At 44.1% G+C, this 20,139-nt stretch overlaps 1 protein-coding gene across 4 annotated transcripts in view; it reads left to right on the top strand.

The window, feature by feature from the left end:
* Nucleotides 1–20,139, top strand: part of CHKA (choline kinase alpha) — a 292,703-nt gene that overhangs the window by 23,514 nt on the left and 249,050 nt on the right. For 3 of the 4 annotated variants that reach the window (XM_040410247.1, XM_040410243.1, XM_040410245.1), the window contains exon 2: nt 2,129–2,237. In XM_040410247.1, the coding sequence (XP_040266181.1) occupies nt 2,129–2,237 (109 nt within the window). Of the gene's footprint in view, nt 1–2,128; nt 2,242–19,065; nt 19,075–20,139 lie in introns of all 4 variants that reach the window. The other variant, XM_040410246.1, reaches the window with a different exon arrangement.

The raw sequence follows: 20,139 nt of genomic DNA, 5'->3' as shown, positions 1-20,139 counted from the left end.
ATGCGCGCACTTCGCTCAACCTCCTCATCAGACGAGCACTGCAGCCGGCCGGCTGCAGTGCTCGTCTGATGAGGAGGTTGAGCGAAGTGCGCGCATGCGCACTTCGCACAATGAGGCTGATTGTAAATGTCCGCACGGGCGCATCAGGCACAGGCCTGTGCGCACGCGCGGGATCTTTTAAAAGGAGGGGGCACTGAGCGAGAGCCGGAGGCGTATTTCATTATATTCAGGCGGCGCAGAAAGCATCAGGGGAGGAGCTGGGCACCAACAGCGGCGGCGGCGGGCGGCAGCTTGAGACCAACAGAAACGCCCTGGGCACCTTATCAAGAAGATTGACAGGTTAGATAAAAGCTCTTTTTATCAAAAGGAGACGGCGAATTTATCTTCTAACAACACCTTTGTAATCACAGGGGCGCCATGGAGATAACAATACTTTTAAAAGGGGGGGTTAGAAAGTGGTGACAGAGTCCCTTTAAGTCCTCAATTCTCTTTTGTTTTTGCTTTTTTGTGAAAGCACCTAGCGCTATCAAATGACCTCTCATAACCAGCTTATGAGCTTCCCATAGAGTCAAAAACGATAGATCACCTATGTTATTTAATTGGAAATATTCTGGTACTATTAAGTAACGTTTCATTGAGCCGCCATCAGAATTCTGACTTTGGCATATTAGGTATCACCAAAGACAGGAACACCGGTGCATGGTCAGATAATAGAATAGATCCAATATTCGAGGAGATACAGAATTGGATAAACTGTACCTTAAGAAATATATAATCTAATCTCTGATAGGTTTTGTGGGGCGTTGAGTAGAAAGAGTAGTCTGTCATTTGGGTGCATACTTACTCATTGGGATGGACGAACCATTTTTATTTTATTGGGGTGTGACCTGTGAAATGTGTAAACGTTTGTCAGGGGTGTGCATGTTATGTTTTCACACGTGAAGGGGCTTGTAATTGGAAATAAAATTTAGGAGAAAAAATAATAAAATTAATCTTTTCTGCACACAAAAAAAGCTGTGAAAACTGAGCAGACGCGATCTGTAATGGACACTACTGATCGGTGCTCAATTGTTGCAAAATGCACGCATGCAGATGGTGCGTTCGGGCAAAATTCTAAACGAACACTAACTGAAATTGGTATAATATATAAAATATTTTATAACTGCAGCTTTTTTTCTCCACAAAAAAAAAATCAAAAATCTGCAGATGCAAATGAGCACACTACTGTCTTTACTCTGCATCACTCACACAGATCGTACGTGCAAGCGTGCGTGCAAAAACTGTAGTATAAAAATTCACTGCAGTGTCTATATATAGAGCTCTCCCTCTAAATAAATAAATAAATAAATAAATAAATAAAAAAAAATATATTATATCTCTATCTATATATATATATATATATATATCTCTAATCTCTATCTCCTTATTCACAAGCCATTTAGGGCAGCAAGCCCAGCAATTGTTGAATTATGTATTGTTGCAGTATTCACTAATCAGAATAGGGTTCTATTCATGCTATCTCCATTGTTTCAGTTTATAAAAGAGCTATGACTGCTATTAGGGATGAGTGAATCGACCTCAGATGAAACATCCTAAGTCGATTTGCATAAAACTTCGGTCCAATACTGTATGGAGCGAGCGCTCCATACAGTATTAGAATGCATTGCTCAGATGAGCTGAAGTTATTATTTTGCGAAGTCTCATGTGACTTTGCGTAATAACTTTATAGATTAATTTTTACTGTAAAACCCCATTTCCCGAACTCTGGTTCGGTTCCAAGTGGCACCTTGGAACTGAACCCAAGTTTGGGAAATTTTTTTTACAGTAAAAATCTATGAAGTTATTACGCAAAGTCATGCATTCTAATACTGTACGGAGCGCTCAAAGTTTTATGTGAATCGACTTCGGATGTTTCATCCGAAGTCGATTTGCTTATTCCTAACGGCTATGCCTGATCTGTTTTCAAACAAATTGCGATAAACCCGTTGAGACTACTGTGGACTGCTCTATTTGTGACATTAACAGTACCAGAGCCTAAGTGTAAAACCATATTCTACACTAAAATAAGCCAGTTTGTGGCTCCATGTGTAAACAGATTTTATTTTTATTTTTTTTGCATTTACTTTAGAGGTGGCCTGAGTAACATGCTGTTTCATTGCTCCTTGCCAGAAGATGAGCTCTGTTTGGGCAATGAGCCACGGAGTGTTCTGCTGCGGTTATATGGCACTATTTTGCAGGTGGGTGAGCTTGTTAGATGAAGTTAGAAAGGTCTGTGTCTGTCTGTTGTTGTATTCTGTTGGTGTCTTTTGGCTTGTTCTGCCAACATTACCAGAAATTTTTGCTGCCTTTTAGCATAAGTGTCTGTTCCAGTTAGACTTCAATTTTTTTTACATTATGCATATTGCACAACTGTTTGTTCTATTAATGTAGTTCATGCTTCGTTTATTGGTATCAGCTGAATTGCGTTATGGATTCCGTTACCACGGACCATGCCTTTTTAGAGGCATTCCGTTATTCATTCCGTCATAATAGTCTATGGGCTTCAAAACGGATCCGTCCCGTTTCCGTTATTGTCCCGGTTGAGAGTGCGGGGAAACCCTCAACCGTGCGATGTTATAGGAAAGGGAAGCTGCTAGGCCAGGACCACAGGATCAGGGAGCAGGTCACCTCCTATTGCGTCCCTAATACTGACCCTGACTCCTATCCGTATGAGCCAACCCAGATGGTCGGAGGGCTCATACTCCGGAACCTAGGGTCCCTACTAGCCCTAAGGAAATCCCTGGACTAGGAGCAGGGTAAGACTACCTGTTCCTCCTAGACACGGACAAACAGGAGTCTAAACTGGCCAAGCTGCAAGGAAAGGGAAACGTCAACAGCATATGGATATGGCAGGCGAGTGAAACCACTACCACCCCTACCTGCCACAGACACACTGACTGGAACCCGTGCTCAAATGCTGTCGTCCACACCAAACACAAAAGGACACAGCACACACACATTAAACACACAGGAAACCAGATCCATAGCCGCAATAAGAATAGACACCACACAAACATAATCCTAACATCAATACATATTTTTATGACCTCAAGGGTGGCCCTCACTGGAGAGATGGCATAAGGATACCAGGAGGATGGCTCCAGCAAAACATGCCTGGAGTACCCCTCAGCTTCAGGCATCCAGCAGAGGCTAAATAGCCCAAGTAGCCACACCCACACAGACACACACTGGAAAGGGAATTAACCCTTCCAACACCAGACAGGGTAGTGAAGTCACTTAAAGGGGAAGTGCACACACAAATAAACCCCCTGCACACCAAACGGGGAAAGTGCACACATCTAACCCAAGTTGCCATAGGCAACCGCATGCATAGACAGTGAGCAGTCCAGCAACAAGCTCAGGCTGCTACACTGCCAACAACACCATGTTGCCAGCGGCAACCGCAGGTGAGGCTAACCACTCACAGCCCTCAGCTGCGGTGAACAACCAGACTGACCGCTGGCAACTGCATGTGAACTCTAAGGCTGGGTTCACACTTGAGCGCATTTTATATGCGCGTTTAACGCGCGTTTTTGTCGCACATTTTTATGCACGTTTTTTGCAATAGTAAACGTGCGTTTGACGCGCGTTTGTGTGATTGACTGCAGTGTCCTATGGCCACAAACGCGCGTCAAAACGCCCCAAAGAAGCTCAAGAACTTGTTTGAGTGTAGGGCGTTTTTCAGCGCGTTCAAACGCGCTGTAAAACGCTCAAGGGAGGACCAGGGCCATAGGGAAGCAATGATTTTCATGTGTTGAGCGTTTTACAGCGCGTTTGAACGCGCTGTAAAACGCTCAAGTGTGAACCCAGCCTTAGAGTCACGACCATAAGCATAGTCGTGACAGTTATGCAGGTTAGTCCTCACCTGTATAACGGAAACGGACGGATCAGTTTTTCAGCCCATAGAGTTTTATTATGACAGAATGAATAATGTTGTGGTCCGTGGTAACTGAATCCATAATGCAATTCACCTTTTACCAGTAAACGAAGCGTGAACAAATTTCATAACCTGAAATTTGCTCATCATTGAGGTAGAAATCAGGCATTACTGCTGCATTTTTCATATCTGTCTAATTACTAAAGTCTTGTTACACAGGCTGACTTTGGAGGTAATTATCAAGAACAAACGGTTCTTTATAATTGCCTGTTTGTCAAATGATGTGAGGACTGCATTTACATGCAGCAATCATCTCTTCTGTATTGGGACTATTGATCGCTACTGTATTGCTTGTTCCGTTGGAGAATCATTGCTTCTGGGAAACAGATTGTTATTCAGACAGCACGATCTGTTGCCCAGAAATGATGATTTAGATAACTGCAGTAATAATGCTTTCATCTGATGAATGAGCGTTTGCCCTTTATCAGTTGATCGGCATCACCTTTACACAGGGCAGTTATTGGGAACGGGTGTTCCTAGGAATGCTACTTCCTCATAATTGTCCTTATTGACCTCTTTCAAGGAGCCTTAAATCTTCTCTTTTAGTTTTCTCATCATTTTATCTGATGTCTAAAATACCAATTGGCCATTAGAGGTATACAATTATTGCTAAGATTATAATCCAGCCCTTAATATAACAGTTCTGAAAATATTCTATGCATAATTCCTACAATGAAATATTCAATGCAGTACAATAGTTGGAATTGGCAATTTATGTACTTTACCTCCAGTTATAGAAAAATGTATGTTATAGACTTGACAGATTTTCTTTGCCTGTGATCTGACATTTGAAAGCCCTTCAATTTGCTAGAGTGAAAATGCTAAAGTGCTTGATAAAGTGCAAATCTGCTTCTAACAGTTTATTTATTTTTTCTTGCTGTACCTAAGGGTACTTTCACACTAGCGTTTAAGTTTTCCAGTATTGAGTTCCGTCATAGAGGCTCAATACTGGTAAAAATGCTTCCGTTTTGTCCCCATTCATTGTCAATGTGGACAAAACTGAACGGAATACTCCAAAATGCGTTCCCAGACCGGAAAGCAAACTGCAACATGTTGTATTTTGCTTTCTGTCCTGGGAAACTGATCAAGACCCCAATGCAAGTCAATGGGGACGGATGTGTTTTCTCTGGCACAATCTGCCACAATAGACAACTGATCTGTCCCACATTGACAATGCAGTTAATGACTGATCCGTCTTGGCAATGTTAAAGATAATACAACCGGATCCATTCATAATTGATGCCGACGGTTGTATTATCAGTAACAGAAGCGTTTTTGCTGGACGACGCCGGATCCTGCAAAAAACGATAGTGTGAAAGTACTCTAAGAAAGTTAGACTGTCCATATACACTCACTGACAAAAAAATAAATAAATATATATATATGTGTGTGTGTGTGTATGTATATATGTGTATATATATATATATATATATATATATATATATATATATATTTATATTTATATTTCCCTCACTGCCGTATAAAAAGACTCAGAGGCTACTTTTGTACCTCTTGTTAAAAGATTTTTGACTGCTAGATATGCCTCCATGATACACTAAGACATTTTGTCCAGAGATGCATTAGTGGACTGAGAGAAGCAGGATGGTCGACAAATATCCCAGTATCTAGGCTGCTCTAACCTAGCGGTTAGTAGGTGTTAGGAGTGAGCACAGAAGTTATGGACACACAGCAAACATGACAGATTCTGGAGAGTCATCACATACAACAGTCGGTCACACCTAGTATTTATATGAGGGACACTATTGCGGCCACGTATTGCGGCCACGTATGTTGCCTGTCATGGCAGGGCTTCCAACTGTTATTTTCCATTTCGTCCACCATGACGGCTTAACCATGAGATTGTGTTGCTGCCCTTACAGAGGTCAAGGGGTCAGAGTTAAAAAGGCCACCACCCACTCACCCTCAATGTTTCGTGTCCCTTGGGGGCACCTCACAGTGAGACCTGTGGGAGGTGAAGATTTTTTTGTTTTATTATTTTAAATAACTGTTGTGGGGTTTTTCCCCTTCCCCTCTGCCCTCCTGCGGTTCATTCTAAAGCTGGGCAGAGGAAGACATTCAGGAGCAGATCTCGTCCCTGTCTAGCGGGGGCCTGTTATCTCTCCACATGCGTAGGGTCCTCCTTCCCTTCCTTTGTGGAAGCTGACCGCGCACTACAGAGCACGCTGACCTCAGTGCGAAGCCTCAGCACCGTGCTCTGTTCCCAGCCTGCATAGGACATGGGGCGGAGCTTGGAACCCACGTGTGCACGCGCTGATGACGTCAGACACGGTACCTGTGGTAAAAAGCGGCAGATTAATCAGGCATCGCTGCTTCCAGTGTGGTGTTCCTCCTCCAGGATAGGATGTCTGCTCCTGAGGCCGCTGCAGGCCAGATGGATTCTACAGACCCCCCCCTCGGCTACCTCGGCTCTATCCTTATGGAAGTTACATCTATGATCCAGAACGAGATAAAATCCTCCCTGGCCTCCCTCAAATCCGTTCCTCCTACTCCACCTGCGAAAAGGTCTAAGATGTCATTTTCATCCTCCTCTGACGTAGAGGACATGGACGAGGAGGCTTCCACCTCTAGACAGAACATTGATATGGATGTTCTGTCAGAGGGAGAAATTGTGGAAGATAGTAAAAAATAATTTTTCTCTTCTGATATGGAGGAATTATTGGGAGCTGTAAAAATCGTTGCAGGATGAAATATTTGGAGGACTTGGAGCAAAGAAATCCAAAGTGTTCCCAGTAAATGAAAATATTAAAGATATGATTCTGGACGAATGGATGGATCCAGAACGGAGATTAGGTGTCTCTAGGGAGTTTACGAACAGGCTGTTTGGTGTTTCATTAAAGATTTTTTTTCAGCTTGATCAAAGATTGATGTCCAGGTAGCGAAAGTTGTCAAAAAGACCTCCCTTCCTTTTGAGGATTCTTCTCAGCTACAGGATCCAATGGAAAGGAAGCCTGATGCTCTACTGAAAAAATCCTGGGAAGCATCCATGTTTGGGATTAAAACGAACATAGCGGCAACATCAGTGGCTAGATCCATGTATTTTTGGCTCAGCGAATAAGAAAAACATATTAAAAACAAGACTCCTAAAGAGGAGGTCCTAAACGCTATTCCCCTTCTCAGGTCAGCCACAGCATTCTTGGCGGATGCCTCAGCTGAGTCTGTTAGGTTCGCCGCTAAGGATGCTACATTATGCTCTATTGGTTTCTCTGGAGAATATGTTTTTTGACCGGTCTTAGACTCTATTCTCAACAAAGCAGCTGACCAAAAGAAAGGGTTCCCTGAGGAGAGTAAAAAGAAGCTTTAACCCTCAGTCCAAATCCTATAGAGGCAAAGGAAAATCAGGGAGGTGGAGCTATCAAAAAGGTGTGTGTGGGGGGGGGGGGGGAGACAAGGGTTTTCTTCTCAATCCCCAAAATAAACAATCCGATAAACAATGATGCCAAGGTTGGGGGAAGGTTGAGAAGTTTTCTATCCCAGTGGGAATCCATGACCCAGAACCCCTGGGTCTTGGACATCATAAAAAACCGGATACAGAATAGAATTCTCCTCAACCCCTCCAAAGAAGTTCCGGATAATCTCCCACAGCCAGAGCGTGTTAGAAAAAATTTGGCTGGGAGTCTTAGATTTTATAGATTCAAATCTGGTAATAGAAGTTCCTGAACTAAAAAAGGGAAAAGGTTATTATTCAAACGGTCTTCCCGTACCATTATAAATCTAAAAGGGTTAAACAAAGCCATTACCTAAAGGAAATGCAAAATGAAGTCTATCTTCCATGATCCCTTTAATCAAAAACGGAGCCTTCATGAAGTCCATAGATATAAGACGCCTATTACCACGTCCCCATACCCAAAAATACATCAGATTTGCATTAATGGACAATGCCGGTGTGGTAAATCAATTCCAGTTCACTGCTCTACCCTTTGGGATATCCTCCGCCCCAAGGGTGTTCACAAAACTGGTGGTGGAAATGATCTCCCCTCTCAGGACAGAGGGATTAAAAATGTTTCCATACCTAGACGATTTCCTTATTATAGGCAACTCAGAACTAGATACATCCAGTCAAATGGATTACCTGATTCACAAGTTCAGAGTTGGGCTGGTTAATAAATCAGAAAAAGTCTTGTCTGGCACCATCTACTCAAATGAAATTCCTAGGGGTGATGATAAATTCTATTACCCAGATGTCCTCTCTACCACAAGAAAAGTTGAGATTCCAATCCCAAAGTCAGTGTTCGATCAGGAGTGCCATGAGCCTTCTGGGAATGATGACCTCATGCATCACCGCAATGGCATGGTGCCAGGCCCATGCCAGGGTAACTCAATCCTGGATACTAGGGAAGTGGGACAGAAAACAGTCCTCCCTAGTGAAAAAGATAACCATCCCCCTACGCGTAAAGTCAGATTTAAACTGGTGGATGGAAAAGAAGAATCTGTCGAGGGGTGTAACCTGGTTGAGAAATCCAGAAGTCCAGATCCTGACAGATGCAAGCGGCACGGGCTGGGGAGCAAAGGTATCCTCCTAAAACTACCAGGGCAGGTGGTCAAACGAAATAAAACAAAGATCATCAAACTACGGAGAGTTGACAGCTGTCTGGGAGACTCTAAAAGTATCCCAAAAACTATTGTCCAGAAAACATCTAAAAATATTCTCCGACAATGTAACAGCTGTGGCCTACCTAAAACACCGGGGGGGCACAAGATCACAAGCCTAAAGGGTCTGGCGGAAAGAATATTCTTCTGGGCAGAAAGAAATGTACTTTCAGTCACAGCGAGCCATCTAAAGGGTTCAGAAAACACAGAAGCCGACTACCTCAGCAGAAAAACTTTAGACCCAGGGGAGTGGTCCCTAAATCAAGAAATTTTTCCGAAAATTTACAGAAGATGGGGAGTCCCTCAAGAAAAATCGAAAGTGGGGCGGTTTTGTTATCTAAACCCCAGAGAAAAGCCATGGGCAGTCGACGCCTTTTCAGTCAGGTGGACCTGGAACCTTGCTTGCGCCTTTCCTCCTTGGGTCCTAATTCCTCGAGTAGTGCAGAAGATAACGTCACTCCGGTCATCACATGGTACGCCATGGTAAAAGATCATGTGACATACCATGTGATGACCGGAGTGACGTCATCAAAGGTCCTTGACCTATACTGAATGCTCACCACAGGTCCTACACAACAAAGGAGACAGAAGCAGATGCCGGGCTACGCGATCAAGTGGACTAAGGTGAGTTAAATTTTTTTTTTTTTAACCCCTCCAGTGATGTTTCACTATGTATTCTGTATTCAGAATGCTATTATTTTCCCTTATAGCCATGTTATAAGGGAAAATAATACAATCTACAGAACACCGATCCCAAGCCTGAACTTCTGTGAAGAAGTTCGGGTTTGGGTACCAAACATGCGCGATTTTTCTCACGCGAGTGCAAAACTCATTACAATGTTTTGCACTCGCGCTGAAAAATCGCGGGTCTTCCCGGAACGCACCCGCACATTTTCCCGCAACGCCCGTGTGAAAGAGGCTTAAAGGTACAGATATCTGCTTTGGGTGCATGCTATGATACAGATCTAGCCAGCCACAGGTGGATAAGATTTGTAAGAGCTGCTTCTAGACTAAGACCATCTATAACCCCAAGGATTCCCCAGTGGGATTTAAACCTGGTCTTGAAAGGTCTAATGAAATCTCCATTTACTTCCTTACAGGACATTTCAATTAAACATCTTACTTTCAAAGCTACGTTCTTAATAGCAATAACATCAGCTAGACGCCTGGGAGAGATTCTATCTGTGGATGGCACATAGGGCCATGAGGGGGGCCAGCATAAGACACACATATAGCATCTTATGCTGGTCCCCCTCATGGCCCTATGTGTCCCTTCATGTGTCCTAAACTGCGCACATAACTGGCTTTGTGTGTAAAGTATTTTACTACTGTCTGAAACAAGCTCTCTCCTATTGATAAAATGGTCAGCCTCTGTACTCACTTTCACTATGAATGCACTGCAGTGAGCTGGCCGGCCGGCACGTGACTGACGTCACTTAGTAACGCTCCTCCCACTTCAGGAAGCAGGAGCGTTACTAAGTGACGTCAGTCACGCGCCGGCCCGCTCGCTGCAGTGCATTCTTCGTGAAAGTGAGTACAAAGGCTGGCCATTTTATCAATAGGAGAGAGCTTGTTTCAGACTGTAGTAAAATACTTTACACACAAAGCCAGTTATGTGCGCGCGGCCCCTTCATATATAATCGTGGCATTTTCGGGTCGGCCAAATCGCCATATCGCATTTGGCGATTATCGCGATTCGATAATTTTTTTCGATATATCGTGCAGCCCTATTGCCCACACAGAAGACTAATTGCAGAAAGATCTAGTTCTGGTATGTTCCCTGTTAAAAGATCTCAGGTGGAAGATAAATCATGCAAAATCTTGTCTAACCCTGTCTCAGAATTGCACCTTTTTAGGGATGCAGCTAGACTCCAAGTCCCAGAAGACAATTCTCCCTCAAAGGAATGTCTCGTCCACCATAGAGCATGTTTGGGACCTGTTTTGTTCCTTCCAGTGTTCTTTCAGACAAGCAATGATGGTACTGGGTCGTTTGACAGCTACGATTCCGGCCGTACCCTTCGCGCAGATTCACACAAAATCACTGCAGGTGGATATATTGCAGACCTGGAATGGACTTCCACAAACGCTGGAGGAAAGGTTCCATCTTTCATCCACAGCAAGATCATCCCTCCTATGGTGGGCATCCCAAAGGAACCGCTCGGTGGGAATGCCTTGGTCTTTTGCAGATCCCATGATAACTACGGACGCCAGTCCCTGGGGCTGGGGCGTACACTCCGAAAAAAGATACCGGCAAGGAAGGTGGGACTTAAAAACAATAGACCTCTTTGCCTCCCGGAAGAACAGGAAGGTGGAAAGATTCTTCTCCCTAAATCGTTCAGAGAATCCTACAGCTATAGACGGTCTAGCTCAAGACTGGAATCAGGAATACGGATACGCCTTCCCTCCCCTTTCCCTAATTCCACAAGTCCTGAAAAAAAGTCCAGAGGGAAAGAGCCTCCATAATATTAGTAGCCCCAAGATGGCCCAAGAGAGTGTGGTATTCAACCCTGATAAACCTATCCAGGGAGCCCCCTTGGATCATTCCTCCGAAGGAAGATCTTCTCTCCCAGGGCCCGTTCCTACATCCCAACCCAGAAATTCTGCAGTTATCGGTATGGAAGTTGACAGGGATATCTGGTTAGGGAGAGGCCTTTCCGACAGAGTAGTTTCCACCCTTTTAGGCAGCAGGAAGGTTACTACGGCTAGAAAGTATAATAGTCTGGAAAACCTTCTCTTCCTTTTTAGGGTCCAGTCCAGATCCGTTTAGCCCTCCAGAAGTCCCTAAGATCCTGTATTTCCTACAAGCTGGTCTGGATAAGGGTCTCAAGGCTTCCACCTTAAAGGTGCAGGTGGCAGCTTTGAGTTACTTTTTTAACTTCCAACTAGCTGTCCATCCTTGGGTTTAGGGTTTTCTATCTGCAGAAGCTAGACTCCATCCTTCCCTAAGACCTCTTTCCCCTCCCTGGGATCTAAATAGGGTTTTGACAGCACTTACACAGGAGCCCTTTGAACCTCTGTCCGAAGTTTCGATAGACATCCTGTCCATAAAAATGGCTTTTCTCTTAGCCATCACCTCCGCTAGGAGGATATCAGAGATCCAAGCCTTTTCGGCTTATCCTCCTTACACCACTATTCTGGAGAACAAAGTAGTCATTAGACCACTTCCAACCTTTTTACCCAAAGTAGTCTCTGATTTTCACAGAAGCCAAGATATTAGGCTGCCGTCCTTTTTTACAAACCCTTCCAATAGTTCAGAACAGAAATGTCATTGCTTAGATGTTAGAAGATATCTGCTGGCCTATTTAAGCCACCTCCCCCTCGAGAAAGGACGAGAATCTCCTGGTCCAATTTCTAGGCAAGAATAAAGGGCGCAAAGTGTCTTCCAGGGTCATTGCTAGATGGGTTAAAAAGGCCATAGTTAAAGAGGACCTTTCACCTATTATGACACTGTGAACGAAGAATACAGACATGGAGAGTGGCGCCCGGGTATCTCACTGCACTTACTATTATCCCTGGGCGCCGCTCCGTTCTCCTGTTATGCCCTCCGGTATCTCCGCTCACTAAGTTATAGTAGGCGGAGATTTCAGTCACTAAGTTATGGTAGGCGGAGTCTGCCCTTGTTCTGCTCTAGCGCTGGCCAATCGCAGCGCAGAGCTCACAGCCTGGGAGGTTATTTTCGCCCAGGCTGTGAGCTCTGCAATGCGATTGGCCAGCGCTACAGCAGAACAAGGGCAGACTCCGCCTACCATAACTTTGTGACCGGAGATACCGGAGGGCATAGGGGGAGAACGGAGCGGCACCCAGGGATAATAGTAAGTGCAGTGAGATCCCCGGGCGCCGCTCTCCATGTCTGTATAGTTATTTCACAGTGTCATAATAGGTGAAAGGTCCTCTTTAAGGCTTATATTTCTTTAGGGCTTCCTCCTCCATCTGGATTCGGGGCCCATTCCACTAGAGCAGTCTCGACCTCCTGGGCAGAGAGCAGATGTTTCCCTAGCCCAAATCTGTAGGGCAGCCACCTGGAGTTCTCCATATACCTTCCTTAGGCATTATAGATTGCAGCTTCATTCTGATGCATCCTTCGGAGAGAGGGTTCTTCAGGCTGTAGTCCCTCCCTAGGTTCCGATTTATAGTTTATCTCGCATAGGGTGCCGTCATCGGTGAGGGGAAAACAACATTGCATACCGGTAATCGTTTTTCTCAATACCCATGACGGCACCCTCCAAAATTCCCTCCCCCCCCCCCCCCCCCCTTCCCAAAAAAAATATATAATAATAATAATAATAATAATAAAAAAAAAAAATATATATATATATATATCTATATATCTATATGAGGAAATATTGTCACATCCACATAGGGTATGCTGTGCCAGTAATAATTATACACATATCACTAAAATCTTTAAAAGTACACCTATGTACCCATCTAGCTACAAATAATATTGCACAAGTCCCATAAGTAGCCATACCAGTAGCTACTGTAACCTTGCAGAGAAATCCCAACAGGAATTAACCTGGGATGGGCCTGTAGATCCTGCACAGGTTAAGTTGGAATACCATCCTGCATACCCTGGTAAGGACAAAACCATCATCAAATGAAAAATAAGTGCAAAAAGTAGCATAAGAGAGCAATACAGACCAGAGGCCAGGAATGAACAAACCAACCCCGACGCGCGTTTTGCCTTGCTTCCTCTAGGGGGCGTACTAGAGGAAGCAAGGCGAAACTCGCGTCGGGGTTGGTTTGTTCACTCCTGGCCTCTGGTCTGTATTGCTCTCTTATGCTACTTTTTGCATTTTTTCATTTGATGATGGTTTTGTCCTTACTAGGGTATTCGGGATGATATTCCAACTTAACCTGTGCAGGATCTACAGGCCCATCTGTAGGCAAATGTGCCCCAGGGAACCATATGAAATGTGTATGCCTCCTTTCCCAACCGTATTTTAACCTGTGTCCAGGCTAGGAGTGGCCCAACAGGATACTAGAGCCTCCTTTCAATTGTACAGTTTTCCTCGGTAAACATATTCTTTTGCTCTAATATTGTAATTGCTTACATATATCCTTATTACATTCACACGTGTGCTTTTTTTTTTTTTTTAGTCAAGGAGTGTACATGCCTTGTAGTCTCTTTGCAGTCTTTGGCTCCTGTCTTTGACATTGCTTTTAGACAGAATAATCTTAGCAAATTGTAAGGGTTATCTTGGTGGACAAACCCCCACCACTGAAAACATCTCGCATCTTGAGGGTATAACCTTTTAAAGAGGTTGTCTCATAATCCAAAATACTCAGCTATCTCATGCAACCCCATAGAGCTGAATAAAGTGGTGGATATGTTGCTCCATTCAAACTGGGAGCCTAGGCCCCTGTTTTTTGTGATCGGCAGGGGCCCCAGTGTCCAGACCCTCGCATATCAGACACTTATCCCCTACCCTGTGGTTAGGGGTTAAGTTGCCAAAGTGGGACAACCCCTCTAATGTGTTATTATTTAAAGAGAACTGAGAAGATTAATATATAGTTTTGTGGGTAAAAATTCAGTAAGACTTGTGTAAAGGGGGAATAATAATACCAATATTTATGCAAATATCGATAATTAATATTCATAAATGGGAGGAGCCATCTAGTGATAACTCCGCCCATTTATGCCTTTATATAATAATAACAATACCTTTGCTATACTTTACACTGATCACTATGCTAGCTGCATGCGCCTTAGTAAACTAACTATCGCCAATAACCACACGCCACACAGATAGTTATAAACCAAACACAGTATTTATTACTAACAATACACTACGCACGCAATACTAACAATACAGCACTAAATATACAATCCTAAACTACACTACACATTCCCAATTCCACCCATCAACTAACTACACAGTTCACACATACAAGTATATTAACAATCACCCACCCATCTGTACACACTGTCCCTACAGGGTTAACGGTGGCACTGCAAGGGAGTGCAGGCCATAGACACTATAGATTCAGCACTGCAAGGGTTACTTGCAAGTGAGTGCTGAGGTTTACCAGGGGTACAGCAGGGATCAGGGACACAGCAGGGAGTGGGGGTAATCAGGGGTACTAATAGGGCCACAGGATCAGGGGTACAACAGGGGAATACAATAAGGCAAGGGTTTGGGGGCTCAGGCTGTCCAGTAATAGATACAGTGGGGGTAACCACAAATACAATCAGGGGAACCAGTGGCACAGGATCAGGGGTACAAACAAGGATACAATAAGGCAAGGGTTTGGGGGATCAGGGTGTCCAGTAACACGGCAAGGGTAAATCAGGGCCCAGGGTACACATCAGGGACAAGGGTACACATCAGGGATAGGGGTTACAGGACCAGGGGTGTGGGTTAACCAGGGGAGAGATATAGCGGTCGGGGGTCAGGGGATATACTTAATCCTTCCAGCGCATGGAGCTGCACTCTCCCATGTATCTAGTCTGGTTGCAAGAGACCGCACCTCTGGCCGGTTCGGGGTTTTATAGCCCAAAAGCAACCCCCTCCTCCTTCCTCAGGCATGTGACATCATAGTGTGCCTTAGTCCCCCCCCCTCCTAGTCCCAAAAATGCTGGGAGTAATGGGCATGGCCATGGGGCAGAGGTGTGGAAAAACAGGTTCTCTGATTAGAAGGTCCCCTCACAAACGGTGCCAAAGCGTCTGATTGCTTTGGGCCTGAACAAAAGGGGACTAGATGCTAATCAGCTGTTATCCTACAGGCTATAACAACTCTGTTGATAACAGTTGGAATTGCATATATGCATATATATATCCACAGATGCTTGGGGGGCTCATCTATAAACACATACAAAACCGGGGGTATGAATGGGCAGCAATAAGCCCACATACATACTGTCATGCTGACATAAGTGTATATACATAGACACGTGTGCAAATACATACACACATATCTATATATACACACGCCACCATGAGCCCCTGGGGATCACCATGGGCATCACCCCATGATGCGGTGGTTAATGTATGCATATATATACCATACATGCCCGCACGTGTTTGCAGGCATGCATGGATATATATGCACACGTCTCAACCGTTCCTCAACAACTTGTATCTTTTATACATTGAAATGGTCAATAACTTTTTCACAACTTAGCATAAATCAATAATACAGGCGACTCTAAAAAAACGTTGTAACATATTGACACTGGCCTTCACCAGTGTTTGTCAACAATACCTCTCCTCCCCCATTATAGTCAGTGATATCTGTTTGCCTTTGTTCCTGTCAGCTGTGTGCTGAATCTGGCACTTCTGTTTTCGTTCTGCTTCTATAATGGAACAGAACAATAGAAAAGATAGCGCTGATGTGAACATATTTTAAGAAAATGTTAGGAAGCAGATTCTCCTCTCTGTGTGCAGTGGATGGGTGCTAGTCTCCATCCACCAGATCTAGGAAAACCGCAGACTAGAGACAGATCCTGCAGAGGGGGAAATTGCAAAAAAAAAAAAAAAAAAAGACAAATACAAGTGTTATACTGGCAAAGAATGTGTTACTCCTCATGTACACATACTATACTATTGATTAATGCAGAGCTTGTTGAAAGGATAGGCATTAAATCTATTCTTTTTTTTACTTCAGTTGTACACAGGGGCCGTCTTATCATTGATGGCATTTCCTGTGTAAGTGTGTATACATTGATAGCTGCCAGCCATAGATTTGGCAACATGGTTCTCAAGTTCAGAAAGAGCACAGATTTAGATGTATAAATTAATAGTTTTATTGAATCTATTCCCACAAAACTATGTGTCAGTCTGCTCAGTTCCTCCTCCTTTAACATGCAGCCTTTTTGCTGGCATTTCTGTTTTTGTGCAATTGCCTCATTTTACATTAAAGGGGTTCTCCGGAAATTAAGAAAATGAACATTCGTAAATATTACTTTATTATAAATATTTATAATAAAGTAATATTTACGGATGTTCATGTTCTTAATTCCCGGAGAACCCCTTTAATGTAAAAAGAGGCAATTGCACAAAAACAGAAATGCCAGCAAAAAGGCTGCATGTTAAAGGAGGAGGAACTGAGCAGACTGATTATATATATATATATATATATATACACACACACTGTATAATGCCATCATCTTATGCTCATTAATCATTACCTATACTTCACATGAAACACATCCAAGATACATCAAGAGAACTGGACACCGCAGTTGTAATTACATTCGATGGCGACACTATGGTCAAGTAAAACAGTAAAGAGAAGTCAGCACTTACATGAGCCCTGATTTTCATTCAAACAGCAGGGTTCCCTGGTGTACGACCCCCACCGATCTGATATTGATCACCTATCCTGAGGGTAGGTTATCAGTATGGGAAATGGGACAACCTCTTTACACTTTTATAATTGGTGCACAAACACTATAGTGAAAATTCTATAATTATAAGGCCGAGTTCACATCCCGTTTTTGTCTTACAGTTGCAAGAAAAAGTATGTGAACCCTTTGGAATGATATTGATTTCTGCACAAATTGGTCATAAAATGTGATCTGATCTTCATCTAAGTCACAACAATAGACAATCACAGTGTGCTTAAACTAATAACACACTTAGAATTAAATGTGTTGGAGTTACATATACCGTATATACTCGATTATAAGACGAGTTTTTTGGCACATATTTTTGTGCTCAAAAAGCCCCCTCGTCTTATACTCGAGTCTAGGTCTGTATTATGGCAACTTACATTGCCACAATACAGACCAACAGTGGCGTAGCTATAGGGGGTCGCAGCCGTCGCCATTGCGACCTGGCCCCTAAGTCAGGGGGGCCCACGGGGCCCCCCAGGAGATGAGTAAAACCCTGGATTATTTATTTGGATATCTTACTTTGTTTTAGCTCCGGTAATAGCAGGCAGTGCGGGGGGCGGCGCTCACTCACTGACGTCACGCGCCTGCGCCGCCTAGTGGGAGAAGCAGGCGAGTGACTTCAGTGAGTGAGCGCTGCCCGCCCGCCCGCACTGCCTGCTATTACCGGAGCTAAAACAAAGTAAGATATCCAAATAATCAGAGTAAAGAGCTCAGCAATGAGCAATGATTAAAGTTAAAGTAGTTACTGATTATTTTATAAATATACTGCTGTGAGCGTCGGGGAGGGGGATCCGTGGATGGCACTGTAGGGGGATCTGTGGATGGCAGTGCCATCCACAGATCTCCCCCCTAAACAGTGCCATCCACAGATCTCCCCCCTAAACAGTGCCATCCACAGATCCCCCCCTCCCCTAAACAGTGCCATCATGGCACTGTTTAGGGGAGGGGGGATCTGTGGATGGCACTGTTTAGGGGGGAGATCTGTGGATGGCACTGTTTAGGGGGGAGATCTGTGGATGGCACTGTTTAGGGGGGAGATCTGTGGATGGCACTGTTTAGGGGGGAGATCTGTGGATGGCTCCCTGTATTTAATGCAGAGTGTGTGTATATAATGCACACACTCTGCATTAAATACAGGGAGTCAGTCAGACTCCCATCAATCTGAGTCACCCTCTTGCAGATGTGTGTATATAATGTAGAGTGTGTGCATTATATACACATACACTCTGCATTATAGCTGCATTTCCCACCCTAGTCTGATACTCGAGTCAATCATTTTTCCCATTTTTTTGGGGTGAAATTAGGGGCTTCGGGTCGGCTTATACTCGAGTATATACGGTATATATATATATTTTTATTCCCAAATATATTTCATTAGTTAGTGGCTCATTTTGTCTAGGGAGCAAAGATTAGGAGTAACAAAATGGCCACTGTCATATTAATACACACAAAACCTGTCCTAATCACACAGCAGGACAAGTTATTTCAGGACACTGAGCTAATGAGCTGCCTCATCCTCCCCTACCTGTCAGGGATTATGATCCTATATACAGCTGATAAGATCTTCAGCTGAATCTCTGTGGGAGTAGAGTCCATGAAGGGACATGAAATACAGAGAGGACGGACAGGACAGACTGTGGTCATGTGGGGCTGTGTTAATGAAGACTGCATACAAGCACTGCTGCTCATTAGCCACATCTGCTCATTAACTCATTAAATTACATTCATACAGAGATTCAGCTAAAGTTCTTATCAGCTGTGTTCAGGACCACAATCCCTGACCAGTAGTAGAGGAGGATGAGGCAGCTCTTTACCTTAGTGTTCTGAAGTAACTTGCTGTGTGATTAGGACAGGTTTTCTGTGTACTAATAGGACAGTGGCCATTTTGTTTCCCCTGATTGCTCCCCAGACTAAACAAGCTATTATAATTAATGAAAGGTATTTGGGAATATATTTATAATGAAGTAATTTAGTATTTTCACTTTATTAATTCCTGGAAAACCCCTTTAACCACCTCCGGACCGCCTAACGCAGGATCGCGTTCCGGAGGTGGCAGCGCTGCGCACAGTCACGCATATATGCGTCATCTCGCGAGACGCGAGACTTCCTGTGAACGCGCGCACACAGGCGCGCACGCTCACAGGAACGGAAGGTAAGAGAGTTGATCTCCAGCCTGCCAGCGGCGATCGTTCGCTGGCAGGCTGGAGGTGTGTTTTTTTTTTAACCCCTAACAGGTATATTAGACGCTGTTTTGATAACAGCGTCTAATATACCTGCTACCTGGTCCTCTGGTGGTCCCCTTTGTTTGGATCGACCACCAGAGGACACAGATAGCTCAGTAAAGTAGCACCAAGCACCACTACACTACACTACACCCCGTCACTTATTAACCCCTTATTAGCCCCTGATCACCCCATATAGACTCCCTGATTACCCCCCTGTCATTGATCAACCCCCTGTAAAGCTCCATTCAGATGTCTGCATGATTTTTACGGATCCACTGATAGATGGATCGGATCCGCAAAACGCATCCGGATGTCTGAATGAAGCCTTACAGGGGCATGATCAATGACTGTGGTTATCACCCCATATAGACTCCCTGATCACCCCCCTGTCATTGATTACCCCCCTGTAAAGCTCCATTCAGATGTCCGCATGATTTTTACGGATGCACTGATAGATGGATCGGATCCGCAAAACGCATCCGGACGTCTGAATGAAGCCTTACAGGGGCATGATCAATGACTGTGGTTATCACCCCATATAGACTCCCTGATCACCCCCCTGTCATTGATTACACCCCTGTCATTGATCAACCCCCTGTAAAGCTCCATTCAGATGTTTGCATGATTTTTACGGATCCACTGATAGATGGATCGGATCCGCAAAACACATACAGGCGTCTCCCTGGAGCCTTCCAGCGGGGGTGATCAATGACTGTGGTGATCACCCCATATAGACTCCCTGATCACCCCCCTGTCATTGATCACCCCCCTGTCATTGATCACCCACTGTAAGGCTCCATTCAGACATTTTTTTGGCCCAAGTTAGCGGAATTTATTATTTTTTTTTCTTACAAAGTCTCATATTCCACTAACTTGTGTCAAAAAATAAAATCTCACATGAACTCACCATACCCCTCACGGAATCAAAATGCGTAAAATTTTTTAGACATTTATATTCCAGACTTCTTCTCACGCTTTAGGGCCCCTAGAAT

Source organism: Bufo bufo, chromosome 10 (assembly GCF_905171765.1).
Source record: "Bufo bufo chromosome 10, aBufBuf1.1, whole genome shotgun sequence".
In the NCBI taxonomy this organism is placed as follows: domain Eukaryota; kingdom Metazoa; phylum Chordata; class Amphibia; order Anura; family Bufonidae; genus Bufo; species Bufo bufo.
This window is presented reverse-complemented; position numbering and strand designations above follow the sequence as displayed.